Here is a 14,702-nt window from a genome sequence, read left to right on the forward strand (position 1 = left end):
ACTGTGTCTGAGTCGTATAGTTGTTGATTGAACAGTTTTTCTAGGAGCCTTTGTTTACATAATTGCTGGCTCTGTAAAGGGTGAAGTTAAAGGACCAGTTCAACATTTCTGTAGTATTTCACACGTTTGCTTACTAGTCAAAAAGTTTGATAAAGAGATTAATTGGCTCTAATGTCTGTAAAAACTGTTGAAGACTAAAAACAGTGCAATATAACAGAGGGCAGATTTTGTCACTATTCATTTTAATTTGAGCATAATTTAAACACAATATTAGTTCTGTAATTTTTCTTTCTTTTAAAAACACAAGAGTAAAATTTATTTTTGGAATTGAATGATAAAAATTAGTTTTTTGGTTAATTATTACATCTTTTTTTTTGTCAATGAGTGGCTGAAAATGGACCCAAGCAAAAGCATTTTTTAAATCATTTATAAGTATTATCCCATAAAAGGCCCCTAACTAACAAATTCTCTTCCGTTCTTTTGTTTTCTTTAAGTTTCTTTTTATCCTTTTCTTTCGTTTTTACCACAGAGTGAACAGGAGAAATGTGACAGACCATGTGACCAGTTTGTGTTGACTGATTGTTGAGCGTTCCTCCATTATGATATGAAATAAAGAATTGAAAACAGGAGGATGGTATCTACTACCTGTTTCTTACATTTCAATTCCATAAAACTTGATTTTTATCACTTTTAGGAGAATAAACGAGCATAAACGAAGCAGAAAGCGACACTGGTTCCGTTTTCGATGAAGGAAGCTGACTGATATCGATGAATATAGGAAGCACCGTGTTTGAACTTTACCTCAGCTAACTTCATCAGAGCTGATTGAGTTTAAAACTCTGCAGATAAAATCTGATTTAAAACTATTTCCTCGTCCTGAGCTGAACCTCGGTCTCATCTGATCCACTTTAATGCTGCATGTCGTCCAGAAGCTTTATGGCGTTATCAAGAAACACATCATCTCATCTTTAAAGTTTAATCCCTGAAAAATAATCTGAATTAAACTTCAGTTTCATTTAGTGTTGGTTGGATTTTAAAGATAAATGAAAACACCAAAATACCTGGAGATACAAGGTTTCGTTTGGACGACGTGGTTGTTTGGATTATGAGTCTGAGTGAGAAAACCTTGTATCTCCGGACAGTAGCAGTAAACAGAGTTCACACACTTTCCCTTTCTCTGACACACACACACACACACACTCCTGGACATACCAACGCTTTGTCCTGCTTTATGTGTTTGGGTGTGTGTGTGTGTGTGTTTGTGTGAGTGTGTGACTCTAGCACCCACAGCAGCAGACAGCCGTCCGGTCGACCAGCCTTGGTGCCGCGGTGGTATGTCGAGTGTTTATAAGGCGTGGTGACCCGTTGTGACCTCTGACCTCTAGACAAGACGGGTGAGGGTGTGTGTGTGTGTTAGTGTGTGTTAGTGTGTGTGAGGAAAGGTCAGTTGTTCTACTTTGGGCTAATGGATAACAGGACGGAGAAAAGCAGACGGACGATGTTTTCATGAGATTTCTGTTGAAGCTGACTTTATGAGCTGAGGTATCTTCGCTCCTTTCCTCCTCCTCTTCCTCCCTGATGACATCATCTGTCCTCAGTGTGGTCGGGGTTTAGTGGGAGCGCTGCTGCTATATTAAACCACCCCGGTTTATTTTCGCCCCGCTTTGATCCGTCCTCGTTAGAGCGGCTGCCGCAGTGCCACAGGGCCACAGGACCTGCCAGCCTGCACTTTATAAACCCTCACAGTGTGTAAAATAAAACACACACACACACACACACACACACAGATCTGCAGCGTGTGGATGCAATCAGCAGTAAACGCCGGGTGTGAAAGTGGAGTGGATTAAACAGAGGGCCCGGCCCGTCTGTGGTGATGTTGGACACACTCTGCAGGTCTGTGGAGGTGGCAGCGCGACTGTTGAGCTGGTGTGAAAATTCACAGCTAAACTGTGAAGACTGAGTCACTTTCTGCTCCCGGCTCGGACTGAAACAGAGCAGCAGGCTGCAAACCTGAGCTGACGTCTGAGAGCCGAGCTCAGAGGAGATGGATCAGGAGAAAACTGAAGCTGGGAAAACTTTTTCGGTCCAGTTTGGAGGATTTCTGACCACGCTCCAGCAGATGTCCTCCTCCTGATGACTTCCAACTCATCTTTTCAGATCATGTTTGACTAAATCCCTAAAAAAAAGCTCTGATTTTTCTGAACCTGGGATATGGGGGCGCCAATTATAAAGTTACACACACTACAAATAACAGCATTTCTTCACATTTAGCCCTAAAACATCAATTTTTTTTGCAGATTTAGTGAAATATTTGCATTATATATCTGTCAAATATTACATAAAAATTTCGAATGTTTTATCTAAATCTTAAAAGTTATATATATATAAATGTTAAATTCACATATTTCACAAAAAATATACCTGAGCTCATTCGTCTTTATGCAAATATGTAAACAGTAATATTTTCAAATTACTTTCAAATTCATTCAAATTTCTAATTTCATTTTCTTATTATTATTGCATTTTATGCACTTTTTTGAGCTGTTGTGACAAAAGAATTTACCCTATGGGGATCAATAAAATAATATTTCATTCTATTCTATTTTATATTGGATGTTATATACAAATGTTAGAGACAAATGTCCTGATTCTAAATATTAAGCTAAATTAAAAAAATAATAATAATTTTCATTCTAAATATCAGGTTAAGACTTCTAAAGAATTAGCTCAGACTAAATATTTCTCTAAGATTTCATTAAGAAGATTTAGATTTGATATCTAAATATTTCACAATGATTTCTAAATATGATTTCTAAAGATTCCCCAATATTGAGCTAACATGCAATTCACACTCCTGCCCACTAGAAGCACCAAATAAAAGTTCAAGGAAGTGATCCAGCCATGTGGGATTTTGACAACTTTAAACGAACTAGTGGAAATTATCCGTAGGTCCATTTTTGGCTGCAATTCAGAGTTTTTCAAGCTCTACCTCTGCATGGCTCTTTGGTACTTCCAGTGGGCGGGGCTGTGAATTAGCATATTTGCTAAATTTTTTGAAAACTTTCTCAAATATTTTGATGTTAAAGCTAAATGTTTAGAAATCTTTGCTAAATATTTAAAATGTAAACTAACTGTTGAAAAACGTAGCTAAATATTAGAACCAGGACATTCATCTATAACACTCACATATAACATCTGATATTAAGATAAAACATTCAACATTTATATGTAACTGACGAATATATTTCAGAAATTTTTCCTTAATATCAGCATAAAAAGTGATGTCTTAGAGCTAAAAGTGGAGAAATGTTATTTATAGTGTGTGCAACTTTATAACTGGCGCCCCCTACTGTGAGGATCCCTGAACAGCTTTGTGCTGGAAATTTAAGGACGGTTTGATGATATTGTAATGAATACGGAATCCATAATTTAGTTTGAAAATATTAAAAACAAGCTTAGAATAGTAACAATCTTGAGTTGAGAATAACATATGTTAGATAAGAGTTTATATACTTTTTGAAAACACTTTAGAACTGTATTCATGATGTGTTTTTTATGATAAAGTGTTCATTATTTATCTGTGTTAATAAATGTTTATCTGTGATCAATTCCTTCCACCAATCAGCAGACTGCAGTGTTTCTAGCGCCACCTTCTGGGGTTGATCAGTATGTTTGGTACCCAAACAGAAGGGAACCAAAAAGTGGGACGGTACGGGTTGGTAATTTGGGGACTTAATGCTGGGTTCCATTTGTACTCGGAACTGGGACTTCAGGAGTGGGAATGACGTCATCTCCGAGTTCAGCGTTCAAGTTGCCGAGTCGGAAAAACTTCCCTTAACAGCTTTATATCTGTATTTAAACATTCAATAATACTGAATATACGGCTGATTTATTGTGACAAACACTAGTTTACCCCTGAACTCAGGATTTCCCACTCAGAACTTGGAAATTCCGACATCCGAGTGGAAATGCAAATGGAACGCAGCATTAGTCAAAGGAAACGCCACAAAACGTGTGCCGTACCGAGACGAACTGAACCGAAACGTGTCTAATGTTCAACTTCTGGTCATGAGTTGTAGAAAGTGATGTAATGAGGGTCAAACTGATGCTTGATGAGCAGGTGGAGATGATGGATGGTGTTAAGCTCCTGATTCTCTGTGTCTCTCTGCAGGAGGGGAAGGCCGACTGCAAACAGGAGAAATGCCCGCTGGTCTCTGAGGACTGCGCTCTGGTGGTGAAGCAGACCGGGGCCTGCTGTGAGAGGTGCAAAGGTAAACACACACTCAAGACGCGTCAACTGGTCCAGAAAGCTGCGGCACATTTTGACAAGAGCTGGGACAAAAGTCTCCAAAGGTGTTTTTTGACCTGATGGTCCAGGAACTTTTAGTTCCCTGCAAAATAGGAACTATTTGGCTCCTGTAGCCCCTTGATTGTCTGCATGTGCATCAAGGGCCAAAGACCCAGGTAGATAATCCAAATCACCCTTACGAAAGAAAAATATATGTACCAATATATTTTTGAAATGTATTGTAATATATTGTAATATATTATTTTCCCAATAAATTTTCCAATATATTATATATTTGATATACATGGAATAACATATTGAGGGCACATATAAAATATAGTAAATATTAATGAAATATATTGCAATATATTGCAAAACATACAAATGATTGCCGCTTTCCATATATTGCAATATATTGGAAAATAGAAATACTAAATCTCATATATGGGAATATATTACCTAATATATGACATGATATTTTCTAATATGCTGCAATATATTTTTCTTTTGTAAGGGCAGGCAAGGAAAAAAATAAAGGTGAATGCATCACACTACAATGTGTGACCAGTAGGGGCAGTACAACAACAATGTAGGCCATCCAGCAAAAAATAGCACCATAGAAGAAGAGTTGGCCTCTTAGCCTTGAGGGTATTATTTCTTCACGTTCCCATAGAGCATATAGATACAGGAAACTGTAGGGAACATGTTGCCGTTACTACCTTGTACATGGCTCTAGCGAAACACAAAGAAGAAATAACAATGGCGGAACATTCTGGAGAAAAACTTTGCGAGTTGGTTACTTCAAATATCAGTACAACAACCTCCAACAACGCTGCCTCCATTTCATGTGCACTGAATACATCCAGAGTCGCCATGTTTGCTACAGTTTGTTGTTGTTGTCATAAACTTTTGACTCTGGGCTGCCCCCTCCTGGTAAACAGCAATGCCAGCGTAAAGGGCTTATGAAAGTACCGCATTTTCCGCACTACAAGGCGCTTCGGAGTATCGGGCGCACCTTCAACGAATGGCCTATTTGAAAACTGTTTTCATATATAGGGCGCACCGCATTATAAGGCACATAGAGTAGAAGCTATAGTAGTGGCTGGGGTTGCGTTATGCATCCACTAGATGGAGCTGTGCTAAAGGGAATGTCAACAAAACAGTCAATAAGTCAGTCAAACTCAGGTTACATCCACACGGAGCTGCACATTTTCCTATCCAACTATTTTCTGTGCCGTTTTCGAAAAAAGTACGCTGTAAAGACGAAGGTTTCTGCTGGCCACAAAAGCCGTTTCCAGAGATCAGTTCAAATGCCAGACCTTTGGCCTGGGCCAGCCTGTGAGCTAATGTTAGCACTTAGCAGAATTCCTCTTTACAGGTTCTTAGTGCTTACCGCTGTTACGCCGACGACACCCCTTGATGATGGGGTCGTGATTAATCATCACGACCCCATGATTAATCAATATGGATCCACATATAAGGCACATCGGATTATAAGGCGCACTGTTGGCTTTTGAGAAAACTGAAGGCTTTTAGGTGCGGAAAATACGGTATGTGAGCAGTGATGGTAGAAAAGGATGTATACATTTTTGTTTATAAAGAAAACATAAATCTATCCTGCCCAAAGACTGTAGACTGATGTCTTCATTCATCATCTAAATATTGCCCAAAATTAGTAGAGAAAATATGTCAGAAAATGTGATGTTGTGAGTAGCCTCCAGCGTCTCTGAATAGCCAAACTACCCAGGAAACAGCAGGGCGAAAAAACACGAAAAATCAAATCTGTTCCGAAAAAAACAAAAGACGGACAAAAGTTTAGGAGCGAGTGTGCAAACATGATTGACAAAACATGGGATCAAATTTATTTTTTAATGTGCGTAAGTTTCAGACGAACAACAACAACAACAACAAAAACACTCAGAGAGCTCAGAGAGTTCCGGAATGTTGTGACATCACAAAGACAGAAAGCTCTCTGTCCTTGTGATGTCACAACATTCTAGAACCTCTTGATGGAGCAGCAGCATAAAGGCCGTGTAGAACTTTAAAAACTTGTTTTTCTCTTTAAACATCTCCATAGTGGAACAATAGTTTCAGAAATTCTCCATCAACACAGAAAAGTCAAGTTTTTCTTGCAATTGTTTGCGATGATGTCAGTTTTCCGTTGACGTCATTAAACTCTGAGTGTTTCTGCAGACTTCAGCCGTCGTTAGAGAAACAGCATCGTCCGTGTTGTCTTCAAAAACCTCCTTTAAAAAGTGAGAAGCCACAAAAAAAGTCCTCGCTCTGAGGCTTTTCTGGCTGATGGAGCTCTGTGGTTCCATAGAGGACTAACACACACACACACACACACATTCAGTCACACACACACACACACACACCTCCCAGCTCTCAGCAGGGGCGAGGTCCCTTTGTTTGCGGTGCGGCGTTTTTACGACGCAGCACTTCGTTAAGAGCGGTGGAACGAGCTGCAGTGCGGACGTGGAACGCCCCGTGTTTCCACGGCGACCCTTGTTAGTTTTCTATTGTGCGGTCGGCTTGTGGCCGCTGTGACCAAATTTAGGACCCCTGTGTGTCCTCAGCTTTTGGAAAACGCCCCGACTCCAACATGTCATATCGGCGTTTTCTCCCTTTTATGAAATCATAGTGAAACGACGTGAAGTGGCGCCCAGTCTGCATCAGTTTATGGAGAACAGCGCGGTGTAAAAGCGCCTTAACGAGCCACTTTGTGTCGTTTAACGGCTCAGAGTTACACTTGACTTGAAATCTACTTTTTCCTGAAGACGACTTTTTGTCTCTGGACTCGGCCTTTAATCCTCATCAGATGAACGTCTCCGACACAGGGACGGTCACGAACGCTGCTGAGGTGGATTCCTTTACAGCGTGGTTATCTGTGTCTCATGTGGTCTCTGTGTGACCAGGATCTGAGTCTCTGATCATCCTCAGAGGTGACTCAGGATCAGGGTTCGATTCCCTCTGAGGGAGGCGGATCGATGCTCTGATCGAGTTTCATTCTGTGGAAAGTTACTCATTGATCTGAGCCCTCTTACTGTAACTGGGAGGAAATGAATCGGCTTTTCATTCAGAGCTGAGTGGACGGGTTGGAGGGTGTGGAGTTACTGCGCTGGGCTGTAAGCTGCGTATGTTAAAGGCACATTCCCACTAAAACAACCTTCAGTCTAAAACAGCTGCTGTTATAGAGTTGAAATAAGTCTGGACCCAGTGTACTGAGTTCCTCTAAAGGTTCCTGCTCTCTTGGTTTAGTTCCTGTAGATTCAGTATGGCGTGAGTCAGTGGCATGCAGACTTTCAGAAAGGAAGGGGTGACAGAAGTAAAAAGGCAACACAGCGCATTGTAGCTACTAAGGAGGACGCTGAATTCTGCAGGTTTCTGAAGAAGGCACTTTAGCACATAAACTGGCCCCTAAAGAGGACCTTGTCGCACACATTTAGGCTCACAAAAGGACACTTTGGTGGGCATTTTCACAAATGTTTGGCTCCCTAGAGGGCACTTTGGAATGTGTTTTGACTGTAGTGTTTTAAAGCACAAGTTTTCACTCCCAAGACGGCACCTTAGCGTGCATTTTGGCTCCCAAGAGAGCACTTTAGTGGGAGGGATGCCTTCAGAGGGCACTTTCACAAAGGTGTGGGTCAAAATTAGGCATGTGGTGGGCAATACGACTCAAGAGGCACTGCATTAAGCGTCTCTTGCTCCTAAGAGTGCATCTTAGCGTGTGTTTTGGCTCCCAAGAGGGCACTTTTACTCATATTTTTGCGCCCTAAAGGGCACCTCAGTACATGTTTTGACTCAAGAGTGTGTTTTAGCACGAGTTTTGACTCCAAAGATGGGACTTTAGTGGACTTAATGACTCTCTAGGGGGCACTTAGGTGTATATTGGGCTCCCAAGAAGTCCCTTTTTTTTTTTTTTTTTACATTTTTTAGACTCTAGAGTGTATTTAAGCACACATTTTTAATCCCAAGAGGGCACCTTAGAGTGTGTTTTGGCTCACTAGAGGGCACAATAGTGGGTGTCATGACTTAAGAGGGCACTTTCACAAGCGTTTTGGTTTTAAATTCGGCATGTGGTCGCCAGTACGGCACAAGGGGCACCAAATCATGTGTGTCTTGCTCCTAAAGGGGCACCTTAGCGTGGGTTTTGGCTCCCAGGAGGGCACTTTCACACACATTTTGGCTCCTAAAGGGCACCTCAGTACATGTTTTGACTCAGGGGTGTATTTTTATTATTCTTATTCTTATTATTTATTATTATTATTTTTTCTCTTCTTTTCGTTTTTGTCTTTATCAAGCAGAACGCCAGTCACAAGATTGTATGAGGAACAAGGGGAACTGTTTTTCTTGTATTCTGTTTAGAAAACATTAAAAATGTTGAAACACAGGAGTGTATTTTAGCATGAGTTTTGACTCCAAAGATGGGACTTTAGTGGACTTAATGACTCAAAAGGGCTTTTTCACTAGCATTTTGGCTCAGGAGTGTATTTTAAGCTAACTTTTTTCACTCGCAAGAAGGTACCTTGGTGTGCTATTTGGCTCCCAAGGAGGCGCTTTTACATATTTTGCTCTCTAGGGGGCACTTGAGTGTATATTTGGCTCCCAAGAAGCCATTTTAGTACATGTTTTGACCTAAGAAGGTATTTTAGCACACATTTTTATACCAAGGGAGCACCTTAGAGTGCGTTTTGGCTTCCAGGAGGGCACTTTCACACACATTTTGGCTCCTAAAGGGCATCTCAGTACATGGTTTGACTCAAGAGTGTATTTTAGCATGAGTTTTGACCCCAAAGAGGGGCTCCCTAGAGGGCACTTTAATGGACTTTGTGACGTGAGAGGGGACTTTCACTTGTATTTTGGCTCAGGAGTGTATTCAAACAAACCTTTTTCAATCGCAAGAAGGCACATTAGTGTGCTTTTTGGCTCCCAAGAAGACGCTTTAAAATGTTTTGCTCTCTAGAGCACAGTTAAGTGTATGTATGGCTCCCAAGAGGGCACTTTGCATGTGTTTTGACTAAAGAGTGCATATTAGCACACATTTTCACATCCAAGGGGGCACCTTAGTGCACATTTTGGCTCCCAGTAGTTAGCGTCATGACCTAAGAGGGCACTTTCACACACGTTGTGGCTCTGAATTAGGCATGTGGTTGTCAGAATGACTCCAGGGCCACTTTGTCATCTATCTTTTGCTCCTAAAAGGGTACCTTAGCGTGCGTTTTGGCTCCCAAGAGGGCACTTTCACACACATTTTGGCTCCCCGAAGGACACCTCAGTACATGTTTTGACTCTAGAGTGTACTTAAGCACAAGTTTTAACTCCAGATAGGGGACTTAAGCCTATGTTTGGCTCCCTATGGGGCACTTTAGTAGACTTTGTGAGTTAGGAGGGGACCTAGCGTGCGTTTTGGCTTCCTAGAGGGCACTTTAGCGGGTGTCATGGATCATAAGGGCATTTTCACACACGTTTTGGCTCCAAACCAGGCACTTTGGTGGTCAGTATGACTCAAGGGCCACTTTGTCATTTGTCTGTTGCTCCTAAAAAGGGCTCCTTAGCGTGCGTTTTGGCTCCCAGGAGCACTCTAGTACATGTTTTGATTTAAATGTGTTTTAGCGTGCATTCTGACTTCAAAAAGGGTACTTTAGTATATGTTTGGCTCCCTAGAGGGCACTTAACTGGGCATTTAGACTCCCAAGAGGGCACCTTCACATGCATTTTGGCTCCAAATTAGGTATTTGGTGGACAGTATGACTTAAGGGGCTCTTCATCATTCATTGTTTGCCCCCTAGAGGAAACTATTTAAGCGTTTTGGTGTAACAGAGGGTGCATTAGCACGTTTTTTGGGGCTGTGAAAGGAGGGCGCTGGTTTGAGTGTTTTAGTCCATATTCATGTGAAGTTTTCTCTCCCTGTCATTCTTTGTCTCAGGCTGCATGTTGGATGGACGATCCTACAACAGCTCGGTGTCCTGGACCAGCTCCACCAAACCCTGCATGACCCGCCGCTGTCAGGTGTGTGAGCACATTCGCTTCCCCTCTCCAGTGTGTATAAAAATATGCTGAAAAAAGCCTAAAATGAGTGTCTGAAATATGTGAACTAAACAGAGAATTTACTTCCTGGCTGTTACAGGAAGGAGTCATCACCGAGTCAGAAGTCCAGTGTGTCGTCCACTGCAAGAATCCTAAAATCCACCCTAAGAAGTGCTGCCCCACCTGCCCCAGTGAGTACAACCAGCTTTGCTGCAGAGCTCTGTGTGGGAAAAATCTGCTAAACAAGGAAAAATGTGAAATTTTAGCTTTTAATTCCAAACTTATGAAAGTTTTAGATATGTAAGTGTTGTTTGAGCTTAAGAAAAGTTGGTCTGCAAAGAAACTCTGACGTTATGAGGTCAGAAACCATACAGCCCATTTAAGTTCTGCTTTTACCAGATCTTTAGATATTATTTCAGTGTCTTAAACAAATGTAGTTACACTGAAAAAAGTGAAAACTGACTGTTTGCCTTTTTTTTAAGCAAAGTTGTTTTATTACTCCTTATTCTCAAATTCTATTTCAAAGGGAAAATGACGCATGAATTGTTAAGAAAAATCTGCCAGTGGTGTAAGAAAAGTGTATTCATTTAATTTCTTGTGTTGAGTCATTATTCTTATCTCAAGAAACTCGACCAGCACATTCTAGCATCAGTTTTCCTTTTATTATCTTGAAATGTAACATTTTTTCTGGACTCATAAAGTGAATGTGGCCCATATTAAATCTAAAAAGATAACTTTACTAAAAATTTAACGCAAACACTTGCTTTAATTTCAGTTTTTGCAGTGTGTGCTAACTCACATTTGTTTATCACCTTTAAATACAAAATAGTAAAGCAGTATTCTTTTTTTTTACTTTCACAGCATCAGGTCTTTACAATAACTTCAGAACGATCCATAAATACAAAGTTATTTTTTCAATATTTTTATGTATAAATTAGATTTCTGTGAAAATAAAATGAAATAAAATGAATCAAAATAAAATAAAATAAAATAAAATAGATTGAATTACAATTAAAAAAAAAGAATAAAAAATATGAAAAAAAATAAATTGAGTAAAATAAAATGACATAAAATAAAAATAAATATATTTTCTCAATAGGAAAAACTAGGAAGTGTGTGATTTTTCAAATTTAGGTTCAGTGTCATTTTTCTGATAAATATTGAACAGTGTTGAATATGTTAATAATTAATTACAATTTAGATTTAAATGCATAAATTAATCCTGCACAAGAAGATTTTTTTTTTTCAAAAATGCACAAATTTGCTCATCATGGACACAAATTTCCAGCTTACCTTTACTGCTACAAAAAAATATAATAAATTGATATTATTTTTGCTTTCACTGCACTAGATCTTTTCAGCAACTTCAGAACTATGTATAGACATAAAGGTTTTTTTTCTTTTTTCTTTTTTTTTATAAATGTTTTAATGACACTTTTGTCAAAAGAAACCATACATTTTTAAACAGGAAAAACAGGAAAAGTCTAATTTTTTTTTTTTTTTTTTAAAGTACAGATAAAATGTTTCTGATAAAAACAGTTTATACTTTACCTGTTTGGGCCACAGTTTTAGTAAAGCGAGTTAAGAGCCTGAGGTGGACTTTCAATCAGTGTAATCACATGAAACAGGTTTGTTTTTCAATCTGTAGTCATTGTTTTGAGTATTGAGTCTCTTTCTGGACACAGAAACAACTGAGATTTTTGTGATTATCTGCCTCTGAAATTCAAAAACTCAGCCGGTAAATGTTGAAACTTTTCATCCGTGCTTCAGCCAAATCACAAAACAAAAGTGTCATGTTTAAAGGTGTGTTTAAAGGTGTGTCTGTCCTCCACCTGCAGCCTGTATCTTCGAGGGTCGTCTGTATAAAGAGAAGGAGGAGTTCAGTCCGGAGGGTAAACCCTGCATCAAATGTACCTGCACTGTGAGTACACACACTCTCACACACATTTACACACTCACACACACTCACACACACTCTCACAGATGTGTTTACTCTCTGACCTGTGTGTGAGTGTTTGTGCGTGGGGGCCTCTGTCCTCTAAATAAGTTTTGCTGGCGTCTCCTGGGAGTCCCAAACTTTGACTTGGAACAACATCCTCTTTCTGGCCTCCCCTCTCCGCCTCCCCCCACCTCCCCCGTCCTCCCCCTGCCCGTCCCCTAACCCTCCTCCCCCTCTGGACAAACAAACCCTGCGTGTTGGTCCATAAACACATAACAGTATTAATGCTCTCTCACCTCGCTGGGAACCGGCTGAGGTGTTTAACGTCATGATTTTTCGTTGCAGGGGGGGCGGACTCTCTGCATGAGGGAGGTGTGTCCTGTCCTGTCATGCCCCGCCCACCTCAGCCACACCCCCGCTGGACAGTGCTGCCCGAGATGTCTGGGTAAACAGCAGTCGTCACTTTTCTCTGCCTCTTTCCTGTGAGCTGGATTAAAACCTGTAAAAAGACGTTTTCTAACCCTCTCGTCCTCCAGGTCAGAGGAAGGTCTTCGACCTGTCTCTGGGGAGCTGCCTGTTCCACAGCGAGGTCTACGAGAACGGAAATTCATTCATGCACGACAACTGCACCAGCTGCACGTGCAAGGTACGGCCCTTTAAATCAAGAGGAAAGGTTTTATACCCATCATCCTTTGCTGGTTGGATCAGTGAACCCTGGGACTTTCTTTCTCCCAGGATTCCACGGTGGTGTGCAGGAGGCGCTGCTCCAGACCAGGAAGCTGTCAGGGCGACCAGTGCTGCCCCGAGTGTCTGTCCTTTGTGAAGGTGGAGGAGGTGAAGTACTGCAGAGTCCGCAACAAGATCTACAGGGTACGGGGGTCCAGGGAGGGAGGGGTGGACGGATGGAGAGATGGATGGATGGATGGATGGATGGATGGATGAAAACTGAGGGATGGATGCAATTCTTGGTGGTCTGATAGAAAGAAGATGAACGTAAAGACTCTGAAACTGAGAAAAGATGATGATGATGATGATGATGATGATGATGATGATGATGATGATGAAGGGTTGCTGAACAGAGGGATGAATGATGACAGGATGAAAAAACACTGGAGGCTCTCTTTGATAAACAAACAAGAGGACAGAGAAATGAGGAAGGTGGTTGATGATGGGATCAATAAATTGAAGCTGGAGAAGTGATAATAGATAAACACTGGACAATGGTTGGATGATGGATGGATGGATACATGAAAAGATTGATGGATGGATGGATGATGGATGAATGGATGGATGGATGGATGGATGGATGGATGGAAGGATGGATGGACACATGAAGAGATGGATGAATGGACGGATGGATGGATGGATGGATGGATGGATGGATGGATGGATGGATGGATGGATGGATGGATGGATGGATGGATGGATGGATGAAGAATCACCTTTATTGGCCAAGTATTTTCAAGAATACAAGGAACTTGACTCCGGTTTAAACTGCACTCTCTCAGTACAAACGTGGATAGAATTACAAGAGTAGAAAAATAGAGTTTAAGTAGTAGAAAAAGAATAATAATTATTACAATATTAAATAAAGAACTCTGCACAGAGTAAATACAAAAATATATACACAATTTAAGTTAGGAAAAAATAGTGCACTGAATAAATGTCATAAAAAAATGTGCAACTTGCAACAGGGAATGGAAGATGGATGTGCAATAGAAACAGAAACAGAGAGACTGTGGCTGTACATGAGGTATATGAGTTTTTTTTAAAGCAGGTTAAGTGTTCATCAGAGTGACGGCCTGGGGGAAGAAACTGTTCCTGTGTCTGGACGTCTTGACGCACAGAGCTCTGTAACGCCGACCAGAGGGGAGCAGTTTAAACAGTTTGTGTCCGGGGTGTGAAGGGTCTGCAGAGATGTTGCCAGCCCGCTTCCTGGTCCTGGACCTGTACAAGTCCTGGATGGAGGGCAGGCTGACTCCGATGATTTTTTCTGCAGCCCTGACAGTTCGTTGCAGTCTGTGCCTGTCGTGTTTGGAGGCTGAGGAAAACCAAACCGAGATGGAGGAGCACAGGACAGACTGAATGATGGAGGTGTAAAAAATGATGAGCAGGTCCTGGGGCAGGTTGAACTTCCTGAGCTGTCTGAGGAAGTACAACCTCTGCTGTGCCTTCTTCCTGATGGAGTCTATGTGGGAGGTCCACTTCAGATCCCGGGAGATGGTGGATCCCAGGAACCGGAAGGAGTCCACAGTAGACACGGTGTTGTTCAGAATGGTGAGGGGGGGCGGAGGAGGGGGGTTTCTCCTAAAGTCCACTGTCATCTCCACAGTCTTGAGCGGGTTCAGCTCCAGGTGGTTCTGACCACACCAGAGGACCAGCTGTTCCACCTCCTGTCTGTAAGCGGCCTCGTCACCATCCTGGATGAGACCAATGATGGTGGTG

The 14,702-nt window shown here is 41.3% G+C and overlaps 1 protein-coding gene across 1 annotated transcript in view; it reads left to right on the forward strand.

Moving 5' to 3' along the window:
- bmper (BMP binding endothelial regulator) overlaps positions 1-14,702 on the forward strand; it is a 43,739-nt gene that overhangs the window by 14,729 nt on the left and 14,308 nt on the right. Inside the window, exons 3-9 of the mRNA XM_074683774.1 lie at positions 4,172-4,271; positions 10,218-10,300; positions 10,419-10,509; positions 12,157-12,239; positions 12,603-12,702; positions 12,794-12,903; positions 12,993-13,127. Coding sequence (XP_074539875.1) covers positions 4,172-4,271; positions 10,218-10,300; positions 10,419-10,509; positions 12,157-12,239; positions 12,603-12,702; positions 12,794-12,903; positions 12,993-13,127 — 702 coding nt within the window. The remainder of the gene's footprint in view (positions 1-4,171; positions 4,272-10,217; positions 10,301-10,418; positions 10,510-12,156; positions 12,240-12,602; positions 12,703-12,793; positions 12,904-12,992; positions 13,128-14,702) is intronic.

This window comes from Halichoeres trimaculatus, unplaced genomic scaffold (genome assembly GCF_033239565.1).
Source record: "Halichoeres trimaculatus isolate MK-OKI-2021-1 unplaced genomic scaffold, fHalTri1.1 fHalTri1_scaffold_12, whole genome shotgun sequence".
NCBI lineage: Eukaryota > Metazoa > Chordata > Actinopteri > Labriformes > Labridae > Halichoeres > Halichoeres trimaculatus.